Source organism: Wyeomyia smithii, chromosome 2 (genome assembly GCF_029784165.1).
Source record: "Wyeomyia smithii strain HCP4-BCI-WySm-NY-G18 chromosome 2, ASM2978416v1, whole genome shotgun sequence".
Taxonomy (NCBI): Eukaryota; Metazoa; Arthropoda; class Insecta; order Diptera; family Culicidae; genus Wyeomyia; species Wyeomyia smithii.
This window is the reverse complement of record NC_073695.1, coordinates 275,652,362-275,672,146: the sequence shown is the minus strand read 5'-3', so window position 1 is coordinate 275,672,146 and position 19,785 is coordinate 275,652,362. Positions and strand designations below refer to the sequence as shown.

Genomic DNA, 19,785 nt, shown 5'->3' with positions numbered 1-19,785 from the left:
CTTCCTTCGTGTGGGCAGTGCAAGTTGGTGATGCTGTAGTTGAAGAACCGGCCCTTAATTCTCAACTTACACATCCTCGCACTGATCGGTTGCCACCCGATCACGCGTTGGCGCATCCTACCCAGCACTATAAAGCCCGTTCCAAGCTCGTTGATAGTGCCACAGCTCTGATAAAAGGTCGGGACAGAAGGTATGTCCGCTTTTCCATACCTTCTGTCCCGACCAGCAAAGTTCCTGCAGTGCTACGATTTCGAAGTTGCGTGGATTTAGTTCATCATATATGATCCTGTCGCAGCCGTGAAAGCCTAACGATCTGCAGTTCCATGTACCGAGTTTCCAATCGTAGTCCTTGTTTCGTCGCCTAGGTCTGTGCCGATTGTTCCGATCCGTATAAACTTCTTTGATATTTGCAACATTTGGTGTTTTTCGGGGCGGCTTGTTGGGCCTTCCCCAACCCCCTGTCTCGCCGGAGGGCCATCGTGTTAGCTCTGATTAGAGTCCCACGCTGACACCAGGACGTTGATCAGCCGCTCCTAACATGAAGATCAGACGCTGTTTTGAGCCGCACCATCTTGGTGAACAGACGCTCGGGTTGGCGAAGCATTTCCTCTACCGCCGAGATATGGTTACCGCGCCAACGATCGCGTCGCACCTTCTCACTTAGCTATTGTCGTATGACAACATTGCCCAGGCAACGCCAACCAGTTGTGTCCATGTTTTAACTGGTAGTCTATTGTATCATATGACTCGTGGAAGCGTGAGATAGGAACTTGTGAGGACCGAAGCTAAGTTTGACGCTCCTTCCAAGTTGTCGACTCACCATTTGAAGCCCAACACATATCAGTATATGTGTGTTATGTCAAATCCCCCGATTTATAACTATTTGACATTACCTTCATATATACGCTATATTGAAAACTCTCACTCAGCGCTTAACGTAGATCTGGGGGTGTGTGATGCTGAAAAATAAGTTTTCGAGATAGTATGATAATGGTATCAGCGGTATCAGTGTCAGCTTCTTAGGTACTTTTTTCTCGACGTTAGAGTAGTGCTTCTCTGGGTGCTTCTGGCATCATTATCAATGCACTTTAATGTCGCGTAGTACCTATAATGGAATACTAGAAGGCGGAAATAATGATAATATTTGCCCATCCCTAACTTGAACGCAGCTCTCAGGGCTCTCACCACCAGGGATGCCACATGTACAGATTAATCTGTATTTTACAGATTTTTGGACGGTACAGAATCTGTATATACAGATATACAGATTTTCGTCGAAAAGTACAGATATACAGATTTTTCGAAATTGACATCAATTTTTAAAAACAATCCAAATTTTATTTCATTAAATACTAAGCAAATTGAACATATTTTCAACTCCTCACACGTTTTAAGCTAAAAATTTTGTTTATGTACCATAAAAACTTAAAAAATACAAAGTTCTTTATGTTCAAACAATACAGATTTTTTTTACAGATATTTTTGTTCCAGATACAGATGCTAAGATTTTTTCAAGGGAAAACACAGATTTAAATGTGGCAACCCTGCTCACCACTCATGTTCAAATTCAACTTTTATCGGTTTCACACAACCTCGTTGCATGTAGAAGTTTATTCACTTCGAATCGGTTGCCGCGTTCAGATCGTTCCCGTCGTTGTCAAGTGCCCGCGAGTAACACGCTGTATACATTTATACTCCGTGGTAGTGATCGCAATATCTATAGCTTTTATATTGCAAAAGTTTGCAGTCAAACCGTGTAAGTCAAGGTTTAGCGATACACGCTTCTAAAGTTCTTGCAGTGCAGTGCGGTGTGGACTTAAAAGAGCGTCAAAGTGAGCGTAGCGTGGCATACTGTGATGATGTAAACTAGTAACTTGGTCTTTGCGTGTATTCAGTCGATCAGCGTTCTAACTGCCATTCAGTACAATCTATTTTTAATACCGTTACTAGCGTGATCTGTCATCGGGTTATTTTCTCCCCAAATATCCGGATTACATTTATTACTACGTGCACACAAGCGCATAAAGTCAGTAAACCGCAGCTAAAGTTTGAAGCGTTACCTCTAGTGTGGCGCAATCCAGCAATAGGGAAAGGCAAACATGGTATTTACCAACAATAATTCGTCCTATTTACCGCTAGACAGCGACCAGCGAGTAGCATTTTACAAAAACGAGAACTTGCTGTTTCCACCATTACCATCATCGGCAGCGTCGGTGGGCTGCAGGCTCAGCAACAGTTCAGTAGTTATGCCATCAGTCATGACAGCAGCTGCAGTGGAGGACCGCGCCAGCTCCAGTCCGATGGTTCACCTCAGCTCCAACGGCTATTACGGTTACGTACCGGTCAATTCGATACCGAAAGTGATGTCAACGGGAACGGCGGCAACCACCGTCAATGGAGTAATCATCGGTAATGGTGATGGTGTGAGTGTCCAATTGGATTTCTCCTCGCCTGCTACCGCGCCGGTCAACGATATTACAATGATGGATTGCGTGGATGACAGTGAAATGGAAAACTACCACCAGCAATCGCACCTCCAACGAAAGCGGAAAGAGCACCTTGATGAGGCGGAAATCAGCTTTAAGCGCCGAAAAACATGGTTGGAAGAAGAGCACAATCAACATCAAACAGAAGGTAAGCACTTTACGGCAGAGTTATTAGAAATAAGAGCACTAGCAATTTTGACAAGTAAAATCGATACAAGGTTTGTAGCGACGATGTGATGATGGGTACGAGTATGTGTGTTTGTAAATTTCATTGATCACCCACAATGAAGAGTGTTGGTAAATGATACAGTAGTAGTGCGGGAGTCTTCTTGTTTACACAACCGAAACAGTGGAAGGTGGAAAAGCGTAGAACCGGCAACGGTCGACAAAACAAAGCGTTTGTCGCGGGAAATTACCCTTACGAAACTGATGCACGGACAAGCTGCGAATACACTGAGATCATCAGCGCGCCAGCGAGCAATGATCGTGACCGGTGAGAGCACTGCATCTGCTGTGCCTTCAGGGACAGTAGATTACGTCTTTGTGAGAAGTATAGCTGGGATGCGTTGAAAAAGTATGCTTGCATCAATAAATTGAGCGCATCTGAGTTTTAAAACACATTTTTCCGTGATAATTGTGAGACTAGAGAATGGGTTTTCATTTGAATATAAGCTACAACATAATGGTTACTTTTTAATAGCTTACCTTGAGTTAGCTACGTAGTTAGCAGAAGAAAAATTACGCCTCTTATCAATCAACATAGATTAGATTCACAACACGAGATCTAAAATTCACGAAAACATAGCTTGGAATTTTAGTTGAAATAAGATTTAATCATTCGATCTTTACTTGCAGGTTTCACTAACGGTTTAACCTGGAATCAAACTCCGGCCACCCAGATGGCATTAACTGAGACGCAGCCAAATCCAGTGTCTCCGACTGCGCCATCAAATGGTCTGTTCACCAACGGATTCTATCATGCAGCAGCACCGACAACGATTTTGCAGCAGAAAAGTAAATATTCCGAGACAAGTCGCTGCATGATGTCCCATATGATATAGGCAGAGTATTACCTAACATCATCGGTTGGATTTCTTCTTACTTGCAAAAATCTAGGTTAGCCCATCCCAACCGACCCAACTGATCTGCTGACTTATCCTTGCTTAAATGGTAATATTAATTTTCAAACATTTTTCTTTCTTTAAGATAACGTTGAAGCCACAACAATCGGCAGCCGGTGGAACGCAAGCCGTTTTCCTGAGCCTCCCGTACCGGAAAAACATCCCTTTAGTAAAAACTGCCCAGATTTGCAAGACTTATTCGTCAGCTTGCATGGTTCCGGATGCTTTGTACTGGATTGATTAGTTTTAATGGAATAGGAATATTAGTTTTTTTCTAAGATTGCCTTAACTAACAATGCGCCGTGACAATTTACACCTGTATTATGATATCTCATCAACGAACCACCTGTCCTAGTTTTTAAGAAACCTATGCAGTGACCTACTTATTTTTTAGCTTAATCAAATGACCGACTATCCGGGAATCATCTCTGCAATCAATTGACAAATGTTAGGTTAAGTATTTTAGGAACCATCCACACTATTACGAAATTGTAATAATTTTTGCTGATTATATAGACAATCTCGTTGAATGTGTTTTAGCAGAAGTTAGGAATTTATTTTTTCTACAACACCGCTGTACTAACCATATCGCAAATGTACGAACTGGCCCCAAACCGGTTCAAGAAGATAATATGACAGTTAAAATGAATTCGGAAAATAGTAATTATATATTTTCAAATTGTTTAATAAAGATTTTTCCTATTAGGAGGTTTTAATCTATAAATTAAATTTACAGTCACCCGTACCTTAAGGTTAAAGCACGCAGAGTTAAAGCGTGTGTAATTTGAAAACTAAAATTTCATCGAATGTTGATGGTCGTTCGATTGATTTTACTAGCATATTTGCTATCAGCTCGGAAAACTAAGTTACGACACTAAGACTCGAATAGTTAAAGGGTACTTGCCTTACCAAACAGTCCCAAGCAGTGATGTGGCCTTTTCAGTACGTAAGAGTCGTCTCCATTGCACTCGGTCCAAGGCTGCAGTTCGCTAGCTCTGTAGGTTGCGTAGGGTTCGGTCGTTTTCCTCATGATCGCCGCTGTGCATCGTCTCGTCCCTGACGAATTGGTTGTAATCTTAGCGGTGTGAACGATAGATGGCTCCCGGTTCATTCGCCTTTTGGAATATCGTGCCCCTCGTGTTAATCCCCGCCCCTCTGATGACACCTTTCAGGGGAATATTGAATAGTGGGCACGAGCACTTTTCGAGTTTTGAAGGGGCTCGAGAGTGCCCCCAATAGTCGAACTACACACCACATTCGGTCCGTCGCCGCTTTGTCCAACTGCGTAAGTTTGTTCGGGAATCCGTAACCAAGAGTTAAGGGGTCTTGAAATCAAAATTCAAAAAAAACTACGAAAGTGAAGGACTCTATTTCATACCCGAAAGAAAATCGATGGTCTGCTAAGCTTCGATGCACCGGATGAACGATTTCAGAGGGTGTTGCTTCCACTAAGGCTGTGCGAAATTTCGAGGTTTCCGAAACTGAACGAAATTTTTCTCGAAATTCTTCCAAAAATGACTAAAATTATTAACTTTTAAGTAAATTTTTTTAGTGATTCATATTTTAAAAAAGGCTTAGAGATATTTTGAGTTTATTAAAGTGGAAAATTTTCAAGAAAATTCCGGAAATCAAGAAAAATATAGTAAACTCTAGATTTTTAAAAAAATTTGAAAACTTAAGTTCTGAATCATTTCCGGACCTTGATTAGAGTTTATTACAGCAGACAATTTGGTCTATAAATCATACGTTATGACTATTTATTAAAAAAATGTGCGCTCAATTTCGGTAAATTTCGTGAAACTCGAAATTTCGCACACCCTTAGCTTCCACCCAGAGGGAAAACAGCTATGGATCATTGCACACGAAAAATAACCTCACTTTTCTGACACTTCCCACGGGTTTGTTCACAAGGTGTTCTATTCACTTTTTATGTGATCAGAGTGAAAATGGATGATACGAGTAAGAAAAAGATGTACGAAAATTCTCCGCCTATGCGAATTCGTTACTGTGATCTTTTGGTTTATTTTTGGAAACGCAATTTTTAACAAGAAACTCCCGCTTCTATTCGAGCCGAAAACTTTTCTATGTAAACAAACCCGCGACAACTGTCAAATCTCTTTCTTCTTGTTTTGTGACGTCATCGTGCAATGATCTATATGGTTCGTTATTCCTCGTTTCACTTAACTAAATGATTTCGGTTTCATTTTAAGCTTGCTTCGAAATAAACAAACGGATAACTAGGCTGCATGTGTCTTCTCCGCAAATCGAAGCAAAAAAGATAACATTTTGTGACGGCTCAACCGAGATTTTAAAACAGAGAACATATGTTGAAACTAGAGGGCTTAACTTGTATAAACCTAGGAGGGAGAAACGGATACGAAGCTGTGTGAGTGTCAAAATGAACCAGAATGAGCTTTCATTGACTGTCAATTTGAACCAAGGAAAAACAGCATTTTTTTGGGATGAGTATTGTTATAACTGAAAGGTAAAACTGAAACTAAAGGTAAACTGAAAGGCTCGAAAAAATATTCATCGCAAACAGTTTTTATATTCATTGTCGTTTTACGAAATATTAAGGTTTGTTTTTACGTAAAATAATGAATTTCATAAGCTTTAAGTAATAATCATGCTAGCGTACTTCGATTATTAAACTTGCGCTCCTCGTGATTCAAGACTTTGGTTACAATTTCGAACACACTTCATCGCGGTCGAGCTCAAAACTCTGAAAAAACTTTTATACAACGCAAATTGGGAAAATACACAGACTCGAAAAATTAGTCTGTGCACATTAAATATTCCTGATGTTACTCAAAACTTCATTTGAGTCATGCACGCTATCAGAAAACGACGTATTTGCGTATTCTCTGTTTTGAGTGTAGTATTCGTTTATAAGGAATAAACCATGCATCAAACCTTTTCGAGATATACCCTTGTTGTTTTAGACGGCTGTATCTAACATCCGTTTGTTTGATCGAACGATTCGATTGAATTCCCTGTTTCAGCTGAGCCAAATAAATCAATTCTCGAACGTTTCAATTGATTCGAACGAAATTTTGTTATTTTCGTACGAGTGTGGTGCAATCGGAAACTTAAGGCCGCATTACAAAAGCTTCGAAGAGGAACTCGCCTGTTAAAAAGATAGACGATTAGAGTTGACTCGACTTAGGTAATAGGGCTCAAATTTCACAGAAAAAAAATTATCTTCGATGACATGGGAAACAGTGAATGAGAAAATTCATGTTCTGATTACTGTAATACCCAAACAAAATTAAAGCATTTTGATTTTTCGTTGCAATTCCTAATGTCGACAATAATATTACAAATTTCCGCTGAAACGCGAACTACAGACAACTTGAACGCGATAGACTGTATAGAAACGATTAACGAAGGCATTCTTTCGCGTTCGCTCTAGTTGACTGGTATACGATCAATCTGGCGTGCACTTTATCTGCATTTTGCTTGCAAGTTGTCTGTAATTCGCGTTTCAGATGCAATCAGCAATAATTTCGTAAAACTTCTGGTCATAGATTTTTTCGCACTTAGTTCTAGACAAGTTTTTTCTACGTCCACAGCTATTTACACAAGATCTACTCAGATAATTTGAATTACAGGCACCCACTATCACTTTGTAAATCTTTCCGTTTTGGCTTCGTTTTCACAGCGCCTTATCCCCTCTTTAGTCTATTTAGTTTCCGTAATAAAATACTTTCAGGAGCTCCCAGCAAAATTCTCACGCATGAAAGCATCACCGAGGGGCTAGTTTTGAAATCATATGTTGAAATATTGCAGCCTCCTCTCCGTCAGTTTCATTGCTATGTGTTGGTTTCTTGTATTTTTCTCTTTAATAATTGATTAGGGATGGGAAATATCGACTAAAATGGCTATCGATAATTATCGATAAATTCCCTGATACCATCGATAACTATCGATAATTATCGATAGTTTGACAGCTAGAACTAGATGAAGAAAAACAACAAAATGTTGCTCCCGTTGTGGACAAGAACAATATTTAAAAGTTTATTCGCACACATAATTCGCACTTCGGCGAAATCTAGTCGTTGTCCGTATAAGGTAGAGTGAGCGAAAATGAGTATCCCTCAATTTTCTAACAATTTTAAAGAGGATTTCATGTGAAAGCAAACAATCATCGAATTCTCTTTAAAGGCCAAAGTCTAGGCCAATACATTTTTTAGTTCTGGCATCATTGTGGAGTATAAATGCCAATGCGAGGCAAATATCAATAACTATCGATAACGCGGAAAGCTTAACGATTCTATCGATAGCCGGCAACTATCGATACTATCGATAATTATCGATAGGTTTCCCATCCCTATAATTGATGACGTTTCAGCAACAAACTGGAAATGGGATCGCACAGAAGTTGTCTCGAGTGAAAAATCAATCGTAATCGCGTTAAATTGGTTTAATTTCATGTGATTTGTAGTTCCTGTCTTAGATAATAGGTACGACAGTGTGTTGCACTTACAAACCGATGTTAACTAGTTTCGTCAGTGTGACTAAATAGGATTTTTGTTTTGCTGTCGGAAAGTGGAGCATCTCACCGATCCAACATGTCTTCCTAATTGCTTCATGCAATGGTAACTGGAGCACCAGAGGAAACATTCAAACGATTGTTCCTTTTTTTCTAGTGGTCCGCAAGTGCTGAAAATGGCCCCTGGAGCTAACAGTAATAACAACCATAATCGCCAGACGGGAACGAAACCGAAAACAAAATCATCAAAGAAAAATGCTGTACCTCGAGAGGTAGTTGCCCCGACAAGACGAGATCTCCAGCAGCAACTAAACGTGAGTGTTACGTGTGTGTGCGTGTGCTTGCGCTTACAAAATTCCCACCCCTTCCTGGACAAACACGACTATACAAATGTTTATGTTTACAAACATACGTGAGCTGGCTAAGCCGGTGCCGGTTTCGCAAAATCTTCATCAAATTACCGATGCGCTTGGCTTTACGCGCATCGTTGCCGTTAATTTTATAATTAGACTTTTTCGGTGTTGTCGTCATTGACCACTCGGAAAACATCTCACTCACGAATTCGATGTCAGTCGAAAGCGAACGGTTTCGTCGAGTCGATCGCTTGGCAGGTTTTTCGCGTATACACCGTCCTCGCGGTTTTCGTTTTCATGTGTGGCATCGATTGGCTAGTGCTGATTGCAATTTTGTACTATCTCTTCAAGGTTCTCGTCGATTGGGCTACGGTATCGGGTGTTACTGAAGCCGCTGTCAACAGTCAGCAACAGCCAGGGACAGGCGTTGGAGTTTCCAGCAGCCAACAGAACTTTCTACTCAAGCCTAGAAATAACCGTACTCCGGGCGAGGGAACGTGTTACGAAATTGGTGAGTAAGCTTTTCATTCGATTTTCAGATTCACCTGTGCAAGAATATTTTTCACGCTATGAAGACGCAGACTGAAGTAATAATAGGCCGGATAGTGTAAACTGCTATACTCCTACACGAGTGAGTGAGTAAAGGTTTAATAATACTGTACGGCTAGTATAGTTCATCGATATGAATTTTTACTTCTTTTGGCAAAATGGAAAGCAGCTGCTTTGCGCAGCTTCGAGAACTGGCAGCAAATGAAAACTGTATACTGAGGCGCAATTTTACGATGAAGTGGTTTAACCTTGTCGATGTTAAAACGGAGTGCGAAAAATAGAAATTTGTTTTTGGTTCATATCTATCTAGAGCGAAGCGTGCTCGCACTTGTGACATACCGAAGACATGTGCGGTGTTGTTCTGCAAAAAAAAAAAATCGTAAAAAAAATAATTGAATTATTTTTAATGCGAATAATTTTCAAGAGAAAAAAGGTTAACTGGAATTAATTCGTTTTTCATTCATTTTCAGATAACCTTGCTCTGCAAGACAACAGTCGCTACATCCCGGTACGACCGATTGTCCGTCGGAATTTACTGAGTGAAAGTGCAGGGATCGAATCCGGCGAGCAGCACAATACCGCAGTCGGTGTAGTTATCCCAACCACTCCGAATTCTGCACTGCAAACTTTCCGCCTCAACGATCCCACAGGAGCTTCCAGTGGGGGCATTAATAATCTCATCAATAACACCGGCAGTCAGAAACACATTTTCAATCCCTTCCAACAACAGCAGCAGCAGCAACAACAACTCCACCAACAGCAACTGCGTGCGTCTCCGCTTAGCTCGCGTGTTCCAGACGGTGCATCTCAGAATCAACTCAATCTCAATAAAAACTCGAATCAACAACAGCAACAATTGCAACAGCAGCAGCAGCAACAACAACTGTACGGAGTTGGTGCCATTGGTGGAGGGGGAGCCACTTCGAGGGTCAACTTTGAAGATAAACTGAATCAGATTCAGGAGTACATAAAGCTGACCACCAATTTGATCTCTTCGGTGCAAATAGATAATGTAAGTATGCCAAGTCTTATGGTGCGATTTTAAGTGAATCTCAACATCACTGCGGTTTAGAGTCTTTCACAGAGGAAGCAATCGCAGGAGGGAGGGAAGCAAAACAACACCGTTACCGGGATGGGTGATCAAAGTTGCTATTTCATGCCGATCAATTCCACTAGTTTAGAAAGTGTTCCCAACAGCGATTCTGAGGTGCGTTTAGTGCAGTGTCCGAGTCTGCCTATCACGTAAAATGTGTTACTGTAATTGCTCGTTATCCTCCCAGGTTCTACTAACATTCCCCGGAGCAGACTAACGTCCACCACATCAAACTAACGCCGTGCAACATTTCTAAACCTTCCTGCAATTACCTCCTCTACGTTTTAATTTCTTTCGTTACATCGAAGATTGTAACTGTTTTTCCTTTTGTTTTCATTTCACAGCTCAACGGTCCACGACCGCAATCGGTTCAGAGCATTTGCACCAATAACTCCACGACCCCGGTGCAGACTCCATCCTACGACGAACTGCGTTATCGAGTAGAGGGTCAGAGTAAAAACATGCAAGCACTGAAAGAACAGCAAGCTCATCTACTGCGGTTGCAGCAAGCTGCCCGTCAGCAGCTACAGGAGATGGAAGCTATTCGCAATCAGACAGCGGCCAGTGCGGTGCCGTTGGAAAACTTCGAATCGGTAGAGCAGGTACAGGAAGGAATCAGTGGCGTTATGGAACGGATGCGTGTTCTAGCTACATTCATTCAAAATCAGCAGGAGCTGGGTAATCTACTCGGTGGAGACAATGATGATGTGCTTAACGAACAGGTTATGCTGCAGCAAAAGTTCCAAGAGTTGCGCCATAAAAAGGCTCAAATGCATAATTTGGTATCCGAATTGCAAAACTTGAATGTTGAAGCGAGTAGACATTTCGAGACAGTAGCTCCGGCTGCGGGTGTCGAGCGGAATGTTCCGATCGAGCTGACAAATGCTCCGGCGCCGGCAGCCGATATGAAAAAGGCTACCAAAACTTTCAATCAAAACAATGTAGATCATACAATGTTGAATGGAACACGTGGTGGTTCTATAACACCGAAGGTTGAGAATATGATTAACAATACCGCAGAAGGTATCAACGAGGATGAGGATGAGGAAGAAGAGGCAGAAGCAATCGCTGGAACCGCCGATATGTTGAATGAAAAAATCAACGAAATCAATGCCATGAAATCACAATTGCGACGTTTGAAGGAGATGATGGACACTGTGAAGTTGATCGAAATGAAAACCGGTGACTCTGCCAATGAAGAAGAAGATGTTCCCGAGGAGAATGATGACAACGCGGATACCGACGAAAACAGCCGTTCGCCAAGTGTTGCTAGCCAGATAAGCGATCAAGCGGGAGCCGCAGGAGGACCAACCGATAAACGTCGGGAGCAGCTGAATCAGCGAGTAGAAGCTTTACATGCCATGACACGTGATCTCAGAGAACAAGCAAAATCGATTGCCGCCGAAAGGGATGCTTTAAAAGTTTCTCGCTCGGAAATTCAAAAACGACGCAATAACGTAGCTGAACTTCAACATCAAGCCGAAACTCAAACCGCAGAAAAACTAACCAATCACGTGGCATCGCTCGTTTCTTCACTACCAGCAGGGCCAAAAGAGCGGGAACAGATGGCTTTGAAAGCTGAACTCGAACAAAAAAGACGCGAGCTGGAACGGATCGAAAAAATGACACATAACATTAAGAAAAATACTGAGCTCTCTCAGCGAAACACTGAAGTAGCACCGCCAAAAGTGTCATCGGTTTCCTCCGCAGGCTCGCTACAGTCTCCCAGCCATCCACCGGTGATTCCTCCTCCGCCGACGTCTTCCGCAGTTAACAACACAAGCGCCAGCAACGCCACGAATCACTCGAAAAACTCCGCTGACTCCGGTGTTACCGATATATTCGCTAACGCCCAGCTTGAGTCCGGTAGCTACCAGTCTAGTAGCACTCGCAGTTTAAACATGGTTCCACCAATGCCAGATATTTGCAATCGCGCCGATCGCTACCATCGTAAATCCGAGGAGGTCTCTGCGTCAGCAGCTCGAACTTCACCCTGGCCGGCTCATTTGTTCGGAGGAAGTGGCGGAGTTGGTCCGTCAAGCTCTAATACTGGACCACAAAGTCCTCATCCGTTCCCTCCGTTCGTTGGTTCGGATATTCAGGTAAGCTCTGCCTATCCGGCCTACAATGTTTATCCGAACTACTCAAATCTGCTACCCCCGCACACACCCAATTCGGCCCCACCACCACCGGATCCGTTGATGTTCCAGCACTTTATGCAAACTCAGCAAATGTTGATGAACTTAATAACACAGTGCAACCAGCTGCTGTGGATCCAACAGCGGGAGATCAACAATCTGAACAATGCAGTACTGCTTGTGAGTATTGATAATATTTTTGGACTATCAAGAACGGCGTTTACATTTCAATTTTTCTTACATCTTCTCAGCTCCAAGAACGTATTCTGGCCAATGGAAACACCAGTATTCTATTGAACGATATCCACGTCCCCGGTGCCGCTGCTCACATACGGGCTGAATCTACTCCGCCCAACAATTCGCTCAACTCCGCTGGTACACTTTCCGGTTCGGTCTACAGTCGAGCTCGCTCCGAGCAACCATCAATGAATCATCCGCAAACCCCTTCCTCACCATACCAAACACTCCCATCAAACACCCTTCAACATGCGTCGTACGGTGGCCTCGGTGGAAATTCCACTGGCCAATTTCATCCTTTCACCCCAACCACATCACACCAGTCTAACGCGCAGTTCTCGATTAATCAACAAATTCAGCGCAATAATACTAACATCTCAAACGCTAACGCTGCCGGTTCGGTCAATAGCAGCAGTAGTACCCAGCGCAACTATCGCAATCTCAGACACGTAAACATTAACACCGCTAACAATGCGATCTACGAACAGCAGCAGCAGCAACAACCTCTGTATAGTCACCAGGTCTCTCTACAGCAGCACTCGAATAATTTTATGAACCTCAACAATCCGCTACAACAGACGGGAGCAGGGAACGACGACACGAATCTGCAGCAGCAGCATTATAACAATATTTCCGTGGCAGCCGGTGGTAGTGGCAACCTCGGCCCATCCAACATGATTAATAACTTGGCGAATGGTCCGACTACAACCATGCAAACGGGAGGAGCCCTACAACAGCCACCGCCTTGCCTGAACAATCTGAATAATAGCAGTAACAACAGTAACGCTTCCCAGCAAACGCAAGCACTTAATAACCAGGTCCTACCGGGAGTACGTGCCAATAATTATTGGGACAATTTTAGAAGGTAAGTCATGTGTGCGATGTATGTACTTATGCGAAAACCAAAGTGTACGAATACTTCATTTATTTTCTTTTATCTTTTGCTTCTTATTTCCGATAGTTGGTAGTTAACGTTAATGTTAGCTTATCTTTATATAAATTACGCGTTAGTTTTATGTCCCTTATCCCTTCGCAATTCCTACAACAATCACTTGCATAACCACTCTCGAAAACACACACATGCATCAGCTCACATATCAAAACGCCGACAATGTCCTTCCCGATTCCTAGCCGTATCCCAGAGCCGGTAGCGGCTCCTCGCCGTTCCTCGACATGATGGCACGATCTGTTTTGAATTTACCACCGGTAAGTGGGGTCACTTTTTCACGCGAAATAAAAGTGTCAACCAAGAGTGGATTTGATTTTTTTTGTGTGTTACTTTCTAGCGCATGGCTGGATAATGGATTGAAAAAATATTAATCATTGACTAATGTCGATCTGAAATTGCCTAATAATTTGATTGTTGTTTCTTTTTTTGTTAAACTAATGTTCAGTTGAGGAAAAAAACTGAGAGAAGATTTAAATTTGAAAATAATCGAGGATTCGTAGTGTCCTTCTCCAGTTCCTTAATTTGCTTTTCAACCGTTGTGATGTTCTATCATTTCCCACCGCCTCAGAGAGCTGCAGCGACTGACAAACAATAATGTGTTTGGAATGTTGTGATAAATTCAACTAACAGTAAAAAGTGTTAATTTTCAGTATATTGACTAAAAACATCTTTGATGTCTGCTTTCAGTTACTCAAGACAAAATCTTCTGTCGAGCAATAGCTGCAAAAGTAACGAAGATTCCTGTACACCAAGCTCCGGCAGTTGCACCAACAACATCAACAACCAAATTCAGCGCAATAGTAACACAAACAACTACAACAACAATGCCGCCACCGGAAACACGTGCAGTTCCATTGGCCAGAACGCCAACAACAAGTATCCTTCGAACTTCAACCGCAACAATTCGCTTAGCAATGTCAACCAACAGGCGATATCCGATGTAGGTTCTAATCCGCACCAGCCAAACATGTCTCATCATCAACAAACACAACAGCACTACGCAGCTCTGCCATCATCACAACAGCAGCAGCTGCAGCAACAGCCTACCCAACAACAACAACAGCACCAAGATTCGGCATCTTTCCAACAGATACCACAAACGATGTTTCATCAACAGCAAGCACAGCAACAGCAGCAGCAGCAGCAGCAACAACAACAGCAGCAGCAATCGCAACAACATCAAAATCATCATACCCCTTTGAACCAATCAAATTCTTTAGATCTCAGTGAGCTGCAGTTCCACACCAATCCGATCAATCTGGGTCTGGCCAACAAGAGTAACCATCCGAAAGGTAGCGGTCATAAGAAGTATCCACTTTCGCTGCGTTCTTGCCGCGACGGTAGCAACTCCAGCGGTGAAGTGAGCTCTAACTTTTACGCCGTTGGTGCACATGCGGATATGATCAGTGATTTGAATTTGGCCACCGCTAGCAACTACCAGCACGATTCCAAGTAAGAAACCGTTTTTTTTTTTTCTAAAAAGTATGAACTTCTAAACACTGGAACGTTTTTGTTTCAGATCGTCCTCGAAATTGTTCGAAGCCTTGAAGGAGAATGTCTACCAGGAAGTTAAAAACCTCATCACCGCCAACGAATCTAGACCGCACTTCTTGATCCAACTGTTTCGAGAACTGCAGCTTATCTCATCGGATCCGCTGCGTCAACGGACGCTGCAGTCGATTCAGGACTTGTACAACCGTTACATCGAGACTACCCTACAACAGGAACAGCAGGAAGGTCACGTAAATAACATAGGCAGTAATAATTTGCTTTCTTCGGTAGCCGTACCGGCCTCGGTCAGCGGTACCGTTCAAAATGCAGAGAGTGTGGTAGGAGGACAGCAGCCAGTGGCTGCCGAGAATTTGGAGGTGGTAGAAATGGAAGTTTCTCAGAACTTTACCAACGCACGAAGTCAACAGCAACAACAGGTGGCAGCGGCGGTTTATCACTTTGTTCCTGCGGCGGAAAGCACTCCCAATGTAGCCAATGTCACAGCGTCCAGTTCCGGCACCAATGAGGGTATTCTCGGCAATGAGCTAGAGGCTGGCGAGCTAGGTGTTCCCAGCTCGGAAATAATCAGTATCATTATGGGTGACATCGTCTCGGTTATTAATTCGGTAGATTACATCAATGACTCGGTTCTATGCAAAATTGCCGGCGTAATTTGCAATCATGCAACGGGTGCCCCTAATGGGCTGTTCCAGAGTGCACAAGGACAGCAGCAGAAGACCCCGGAGCGGCTATTGGCCAATCCTATGCTCGGACCGTCGATGGCTGCCTTTCTAGCACAGAATGATGCTGACTTCATCAGCCGGGAGGATTTCCTTCGACATCTAGAGAGTTGGAACCGAACCGATAAAGACGAATTTATTTCGAATCTAGAGAATTTGCTGAATAACATTTTGTTGAGATCATCCGCCGCCGAGGGTGATGCAGCAATGGTCTCGTCTTCGAACATGAACGGTGACGAGGAAGGACAAATGAGAGCCCAAATGCAACATCAACAGCAACAACAGCATCTTCATGACTCCTTGTCTAGTCACGGCAACGGCATTAACACGAGCGCGGACATCAGTACCGATAACAACGAAACGTTTGCCTCCTACTCTGGCAACGAGGTTCCGTTTTCTCCACGTGGATTTTCTGCCGTTGGTCCTGTTGGTGGGGGATGTGGCGGTCGAAGATTGTACGGTGTGTCCGAAAGTGATAACATTTCCAACGGAGTGAGCAGTTCCAACGGTTATGCTTCAACAACGTACGATTTGGCGGAGGCAGATCAAATCTGCGATTTGGATAAAACAATTTCAGCAGGTGCCGTTGGAGGAGTTGCTTCAATGGCCCCTAACTCCAACTCCGAAGCCATGTTGCACAGTATGGATGATCGACGAAGAATGAGACAGTGGATGTTGGATGATGATCTAGCGGATATGCCGGATAGGGCGGCGAAAGAGCAACAACCACAGCAAAACCCGGACCCAAGGTTTGGCGATGTGTGGAAGCTTGAGGACGAATAATAAAACGAAAACTTGCTAAGAGCTCCCATCGCGAGCCTGCTTTATTGCTTCTATCGCATACTCCTGTTTGATTGGCGGTCTCTTCTTAAGGCTTTGTGGCCGTTATAGTATAACAGGGAGGAGAACAAGACAATGGATGTAATGAAAGTTGTAACCAAATAATTTGCCAGTATTCTAACCCTTAATTTTTTTTTTCTAGAATCAACTCCAAATTACCCAACGAAATCTGCTCTTAAGGATTTTAACGAAGTTGGTACACTTTCAGACGTAAATTCATTTTTGTCTTTATTTTTTTCTTTTTAAATGTGATATTTTCGGTTCATTTCAACAACAATAACCAGAGCCGCAATTAGATTTTGTGTACTATGTATTCGATTAACTCAATGATATGATAAAACTTGACAACAAATTGTCCATTTTTTGCGTTGTATCATGGCCAAACCATAGCGATTAATTTTTATTTATTCAATGTTGTGTCTGAAAAGCTCGCAGGTTGTAATGCGACGCGGAAATAACGTTCTGAAGCTGAGCTGCAAAATAAGTGTCGTGTTTAAGCTGCTCGAAATGTTGTTCCTAAGAGTTTGGCGCGAATTGCAGCACACGCGCGTTGTTTTGCATCTCAAGTTGTGAAGGTACTAAACGGAGAAGCTCAAAGCGCCGGTATGATCTGTATCTAAATATAATCATAGTGTAAAACGCAGGGTCTAAGTGATTGATCCGAAAAATTCTGGTTCCGTGGAGGTTGGTTGCTATTCATATTCTCATGCTCACTAACACATTCTGTACTTTAATAAAAGCCCTGAAATAGTATAAATTATGCATCTTTTCGATTTCCCTTAATAAACAAGGGAAAATATAAACGAGGTTTTGCATTAGATTGCTATAAAAAAAACTGCTGAAATAGTTCAATACTCTATATACTCCATTGGTATCATAAAAATCAGAATTGAAAAATTTACTAGAAGTAGTGTGCCTAGGATTAGGCTGATATTGGGTTATTGCACAGCTCACCTCTCTTCACGAGTGATGGCGGAGAGTGTATGCTTTTCTGGGGTTGCGATTATTGTCAATCGCAGTAACATGGTGAAAAACATAACAATTTCGAGGTGTAACATAGCAACAGCAACAATCGGTGAAAAGTGAAACTAACGTTATCTAAGGACGGAGTTGGAAGAATTCAAAAATATGGTTCATAATTATATTTTTCGTTCTATTATTGTGATTTATATGTAATTGTCGTTTGTAGAAAGTTGGATAAGCTTGTAAAACCACTGCTAACAAGCAGCAACAAGTGGCAGCTAAGGCATTGCATTTGGCGGTTTTAAGACAATACTCTTCAGCCATAAACTTTATACAGAAAAAAGTTCAAACCACGTTAAACACTTCGCTCACCAACGCAAACGAGGATAAAGATTCTTGAATTCTAACACGTGATTCAACATTCAACAAGGTGCCTATGAAGAAACTAATAGCGAATTTCTGTATTCCACCCTTTCCATTGCAGTGGAAATCTACGCGGGAATAGAGAAACCATATTGCGGTTTACGATGCAAGAATAAGATGCCAGATAGCCCGAGGTGGGTTCTGAGAATAAAGAAATTCGCCATAATTGAATACCTGTTCTTCATTCAATCATTTGTTTACTATTACCTATTACATTAAATATGCTCAGTACTATGGAAATAATGTCATTGCACAATTTCATCATTAAATCCCAATCCGCTAAGGGGCCATCCACATTCTTCGTGGACAGCTTGATGAGGGGGGGGGGGGGTGAATAATGACCAATAAGGTATATACGAAGGAGCGGCAGATGAGCGTGGTTGCAAGTGTTAGATAGCAACATTTTTCGCGTGCTGAGATCGTGACGTCAAAACAACCAATAGTTTGGCGCAGGAACATGTATGAATTGCGTTTGAAATATGGATCGTAAATCGTATGGAATGCATTATATTTTTGTAGTATGATATGTAATATCAGAAACAACATGTGTCTTTCAGATATTGCCATAGATTACGAAATCTTTTAAAAATTGACTGATGAAAACAATAACTTATTACAATAATACTTTAAATGCCTGTCTGAATATTTCATATTTTCAACCTCTTGCGATCAACGATGGATCGTAGGTCTTTGAGTTTTTTAGTTTCTGTTTTGACAATTGATCTGTGCATCAATATCGTCGTAAGTAGAGTCATTGGTTGACTCGCTTCATCCAACAAGCCGCTGCCGGCCCCAAAACGTTCTCACCGGTGCTTTGACCTGCTCGACCGAAGGAGCGCATTCTTAAGCTGGTGCATTTGCCTCGTACCTCTGCCTCGTGTGGTAGCTCTGCTACCAGCGCGGATCTGGCTCGCACCGTCCGTGATTATAGATTCACTGGTGGAAGTTTAAAAATTGTTGGAACAGCTGAAACGTAAACAATTACTTTTGGACAGATTGATGCTTAAATGCGCCGGGAATCGTCCTGAAACCTATGTTCAAGATCCTCCGTGCGTAAATGTTGTGAGCAAACATAAAAGTTTGCGGGAAGATCCGGTACCCGACAGAACAAAACGCCAGCGTTTCTCATCATCGGGATTTTTGGGAGAAGCATGTATGCTTATGCCTAACTTTTTGGCTTCCAAAACCGAAATACCACCAAGTTTACCTGGACACGATGGCAATCGCGTGTTTTGATATCAGTAAAACGTTAAAAACTCGAAAAAAGAAAAATTTGTCGAATATTCGCACTGAACGCCGAACGTAAACGATTGTTGTGACGTCACAACTTTTTACTCGCCACCTCTGATCGCATATTGGAATCATATCTGCCACTCCTTTGTAATATACCTTATTGAATAATGACCACGTTCACTCGGAAGAGAAGGTAAAACATAGATAGCCTGAAATTGGGTGAAACCACACTTATGCTTTCCATTGAGACCAAACACCTTGGAGTGGTTTTGGATCAGAAACTCAGCTGGAATGCACATATTGAATATGTCATCGGTAAAGCTACGAGTGCCCTCTGGGCATGTAGCAAAGCTATTGGCAGAACATGGGGTCTAAGGCCAAGTATGATTTATTGGTTGTACCAGGCAATAATAAGACCAAGAATAACGTATGCCTCGCTAGTGTGGTGGCCTAAAACAAAAGAAAGATCAACGCAGAACAAGCTTGGCAAGTTGCAAAGGCTAATTTGTAATGCAATTACAGGAGTAATGAAAAGTGCTCCGTCAAAAGCCTTAGATGCAATTCTGCATCTATTACCACTCCACCAGGTAGTACAACTAGAGGCGGAAAAAAGTGCATTGAGACTAACACGCCTTAAAAAAGTACCTGATGAAGATCAGACAGGCCAGCTGGCAATC

At 42.4% G+C, this 19,785-nt stretch overlaps 2 protein-coding genes and 1 long non-coding RNA gene across 6 annotated transcripts; all 3 read left to right on the top strand.

Moving 5' to 3' along the window:
- Window positions 1-1,607: 1,607 nt before the first annotated feature.
- LOC129722431 (uncharacterized) lies at window positions 1,608-4,312 on the top strand. Its single transcript, XM_055675876.1, has 3 exons — window positions 1,608-2,634; window positions 3,342-3,500; window positions 3,693-4,312. The coding sequence occupies exons 1-3, from the start codon at window positions 2,100-2,102 to the stop codon at window positions 3,845-3,847; spliced, it is 849 nt and encodes a 282-aa protein (XP_055531851.1). The 5' UTR covers window positions 1,608-2,099; the 3' UTR covers window positions 3,848-4,312.
- A 3,633-nt stretch (window positions 4,313-7,945) lies between these two features.
- On the top strand, window positions 7,946-17,128 carry LOC129721639 (probable WRKY transcription factor protein 1). 4 transcript variants are annotated; one of them, XM_055674428.1, is made up of 11 exons: window positions 7,946-8,070; window positions 8,257-8,413; window positions 8,804-8,963; window positions 9,472-10,013; window positions 10,074-10,208; window positions 10,439-12,196; window positions 12,305-12,412; window positions 12,484-13,334; window positions 14,106-14,870; window positions 14,938-16,570; window positions 16,632-17,128. In XM_055674428.1, the coding sequence occupies exons 2-10, from the start codon at window positions 8,276-8,278 to the stop codon at window positions 16,430-16,432; spliced, it is 5,952 nt and encodes a 1,983-aa protein (XP_055530403.1). In that variant the 5' UTR covers window positions 7,946-8,070; window positions 8,257-8,275; the 3' UTR covers window positions 16,433-16,570; window positions 16,632-17,128. The 4 variants fall into 4 exon arrangements, with proteins under 4 accessions (XP_055530403.1, XP_055530402.1, XP_055530404.1 ...); XM_055674427.1 differs by having other exon boundaries at window positions 10,439-12,412; XM_055674429.1 differs by lacking the exon at window positions 10,074-10,208 and having other exon boundaries at window positions 10,439-12,412.
- A 363-nt stretch (window positions 17,129-17,491) lies between these two features.
- LOC129721640 (uncharacterized) lies at window positions 17,492-18,071 on the top strand. The gene is made up of 3 exons (XR_008727442.1): window positions 17,492-17,620; window positions 17,679-17,882; window positions 17,937-18,071. It is a non-coding gene; the product is annotated as an uncharacterized LOC129721640 (long non-coding RNA).
- Window positions 18,072-19,785: the final 1,714 nt, after the last annotated feature.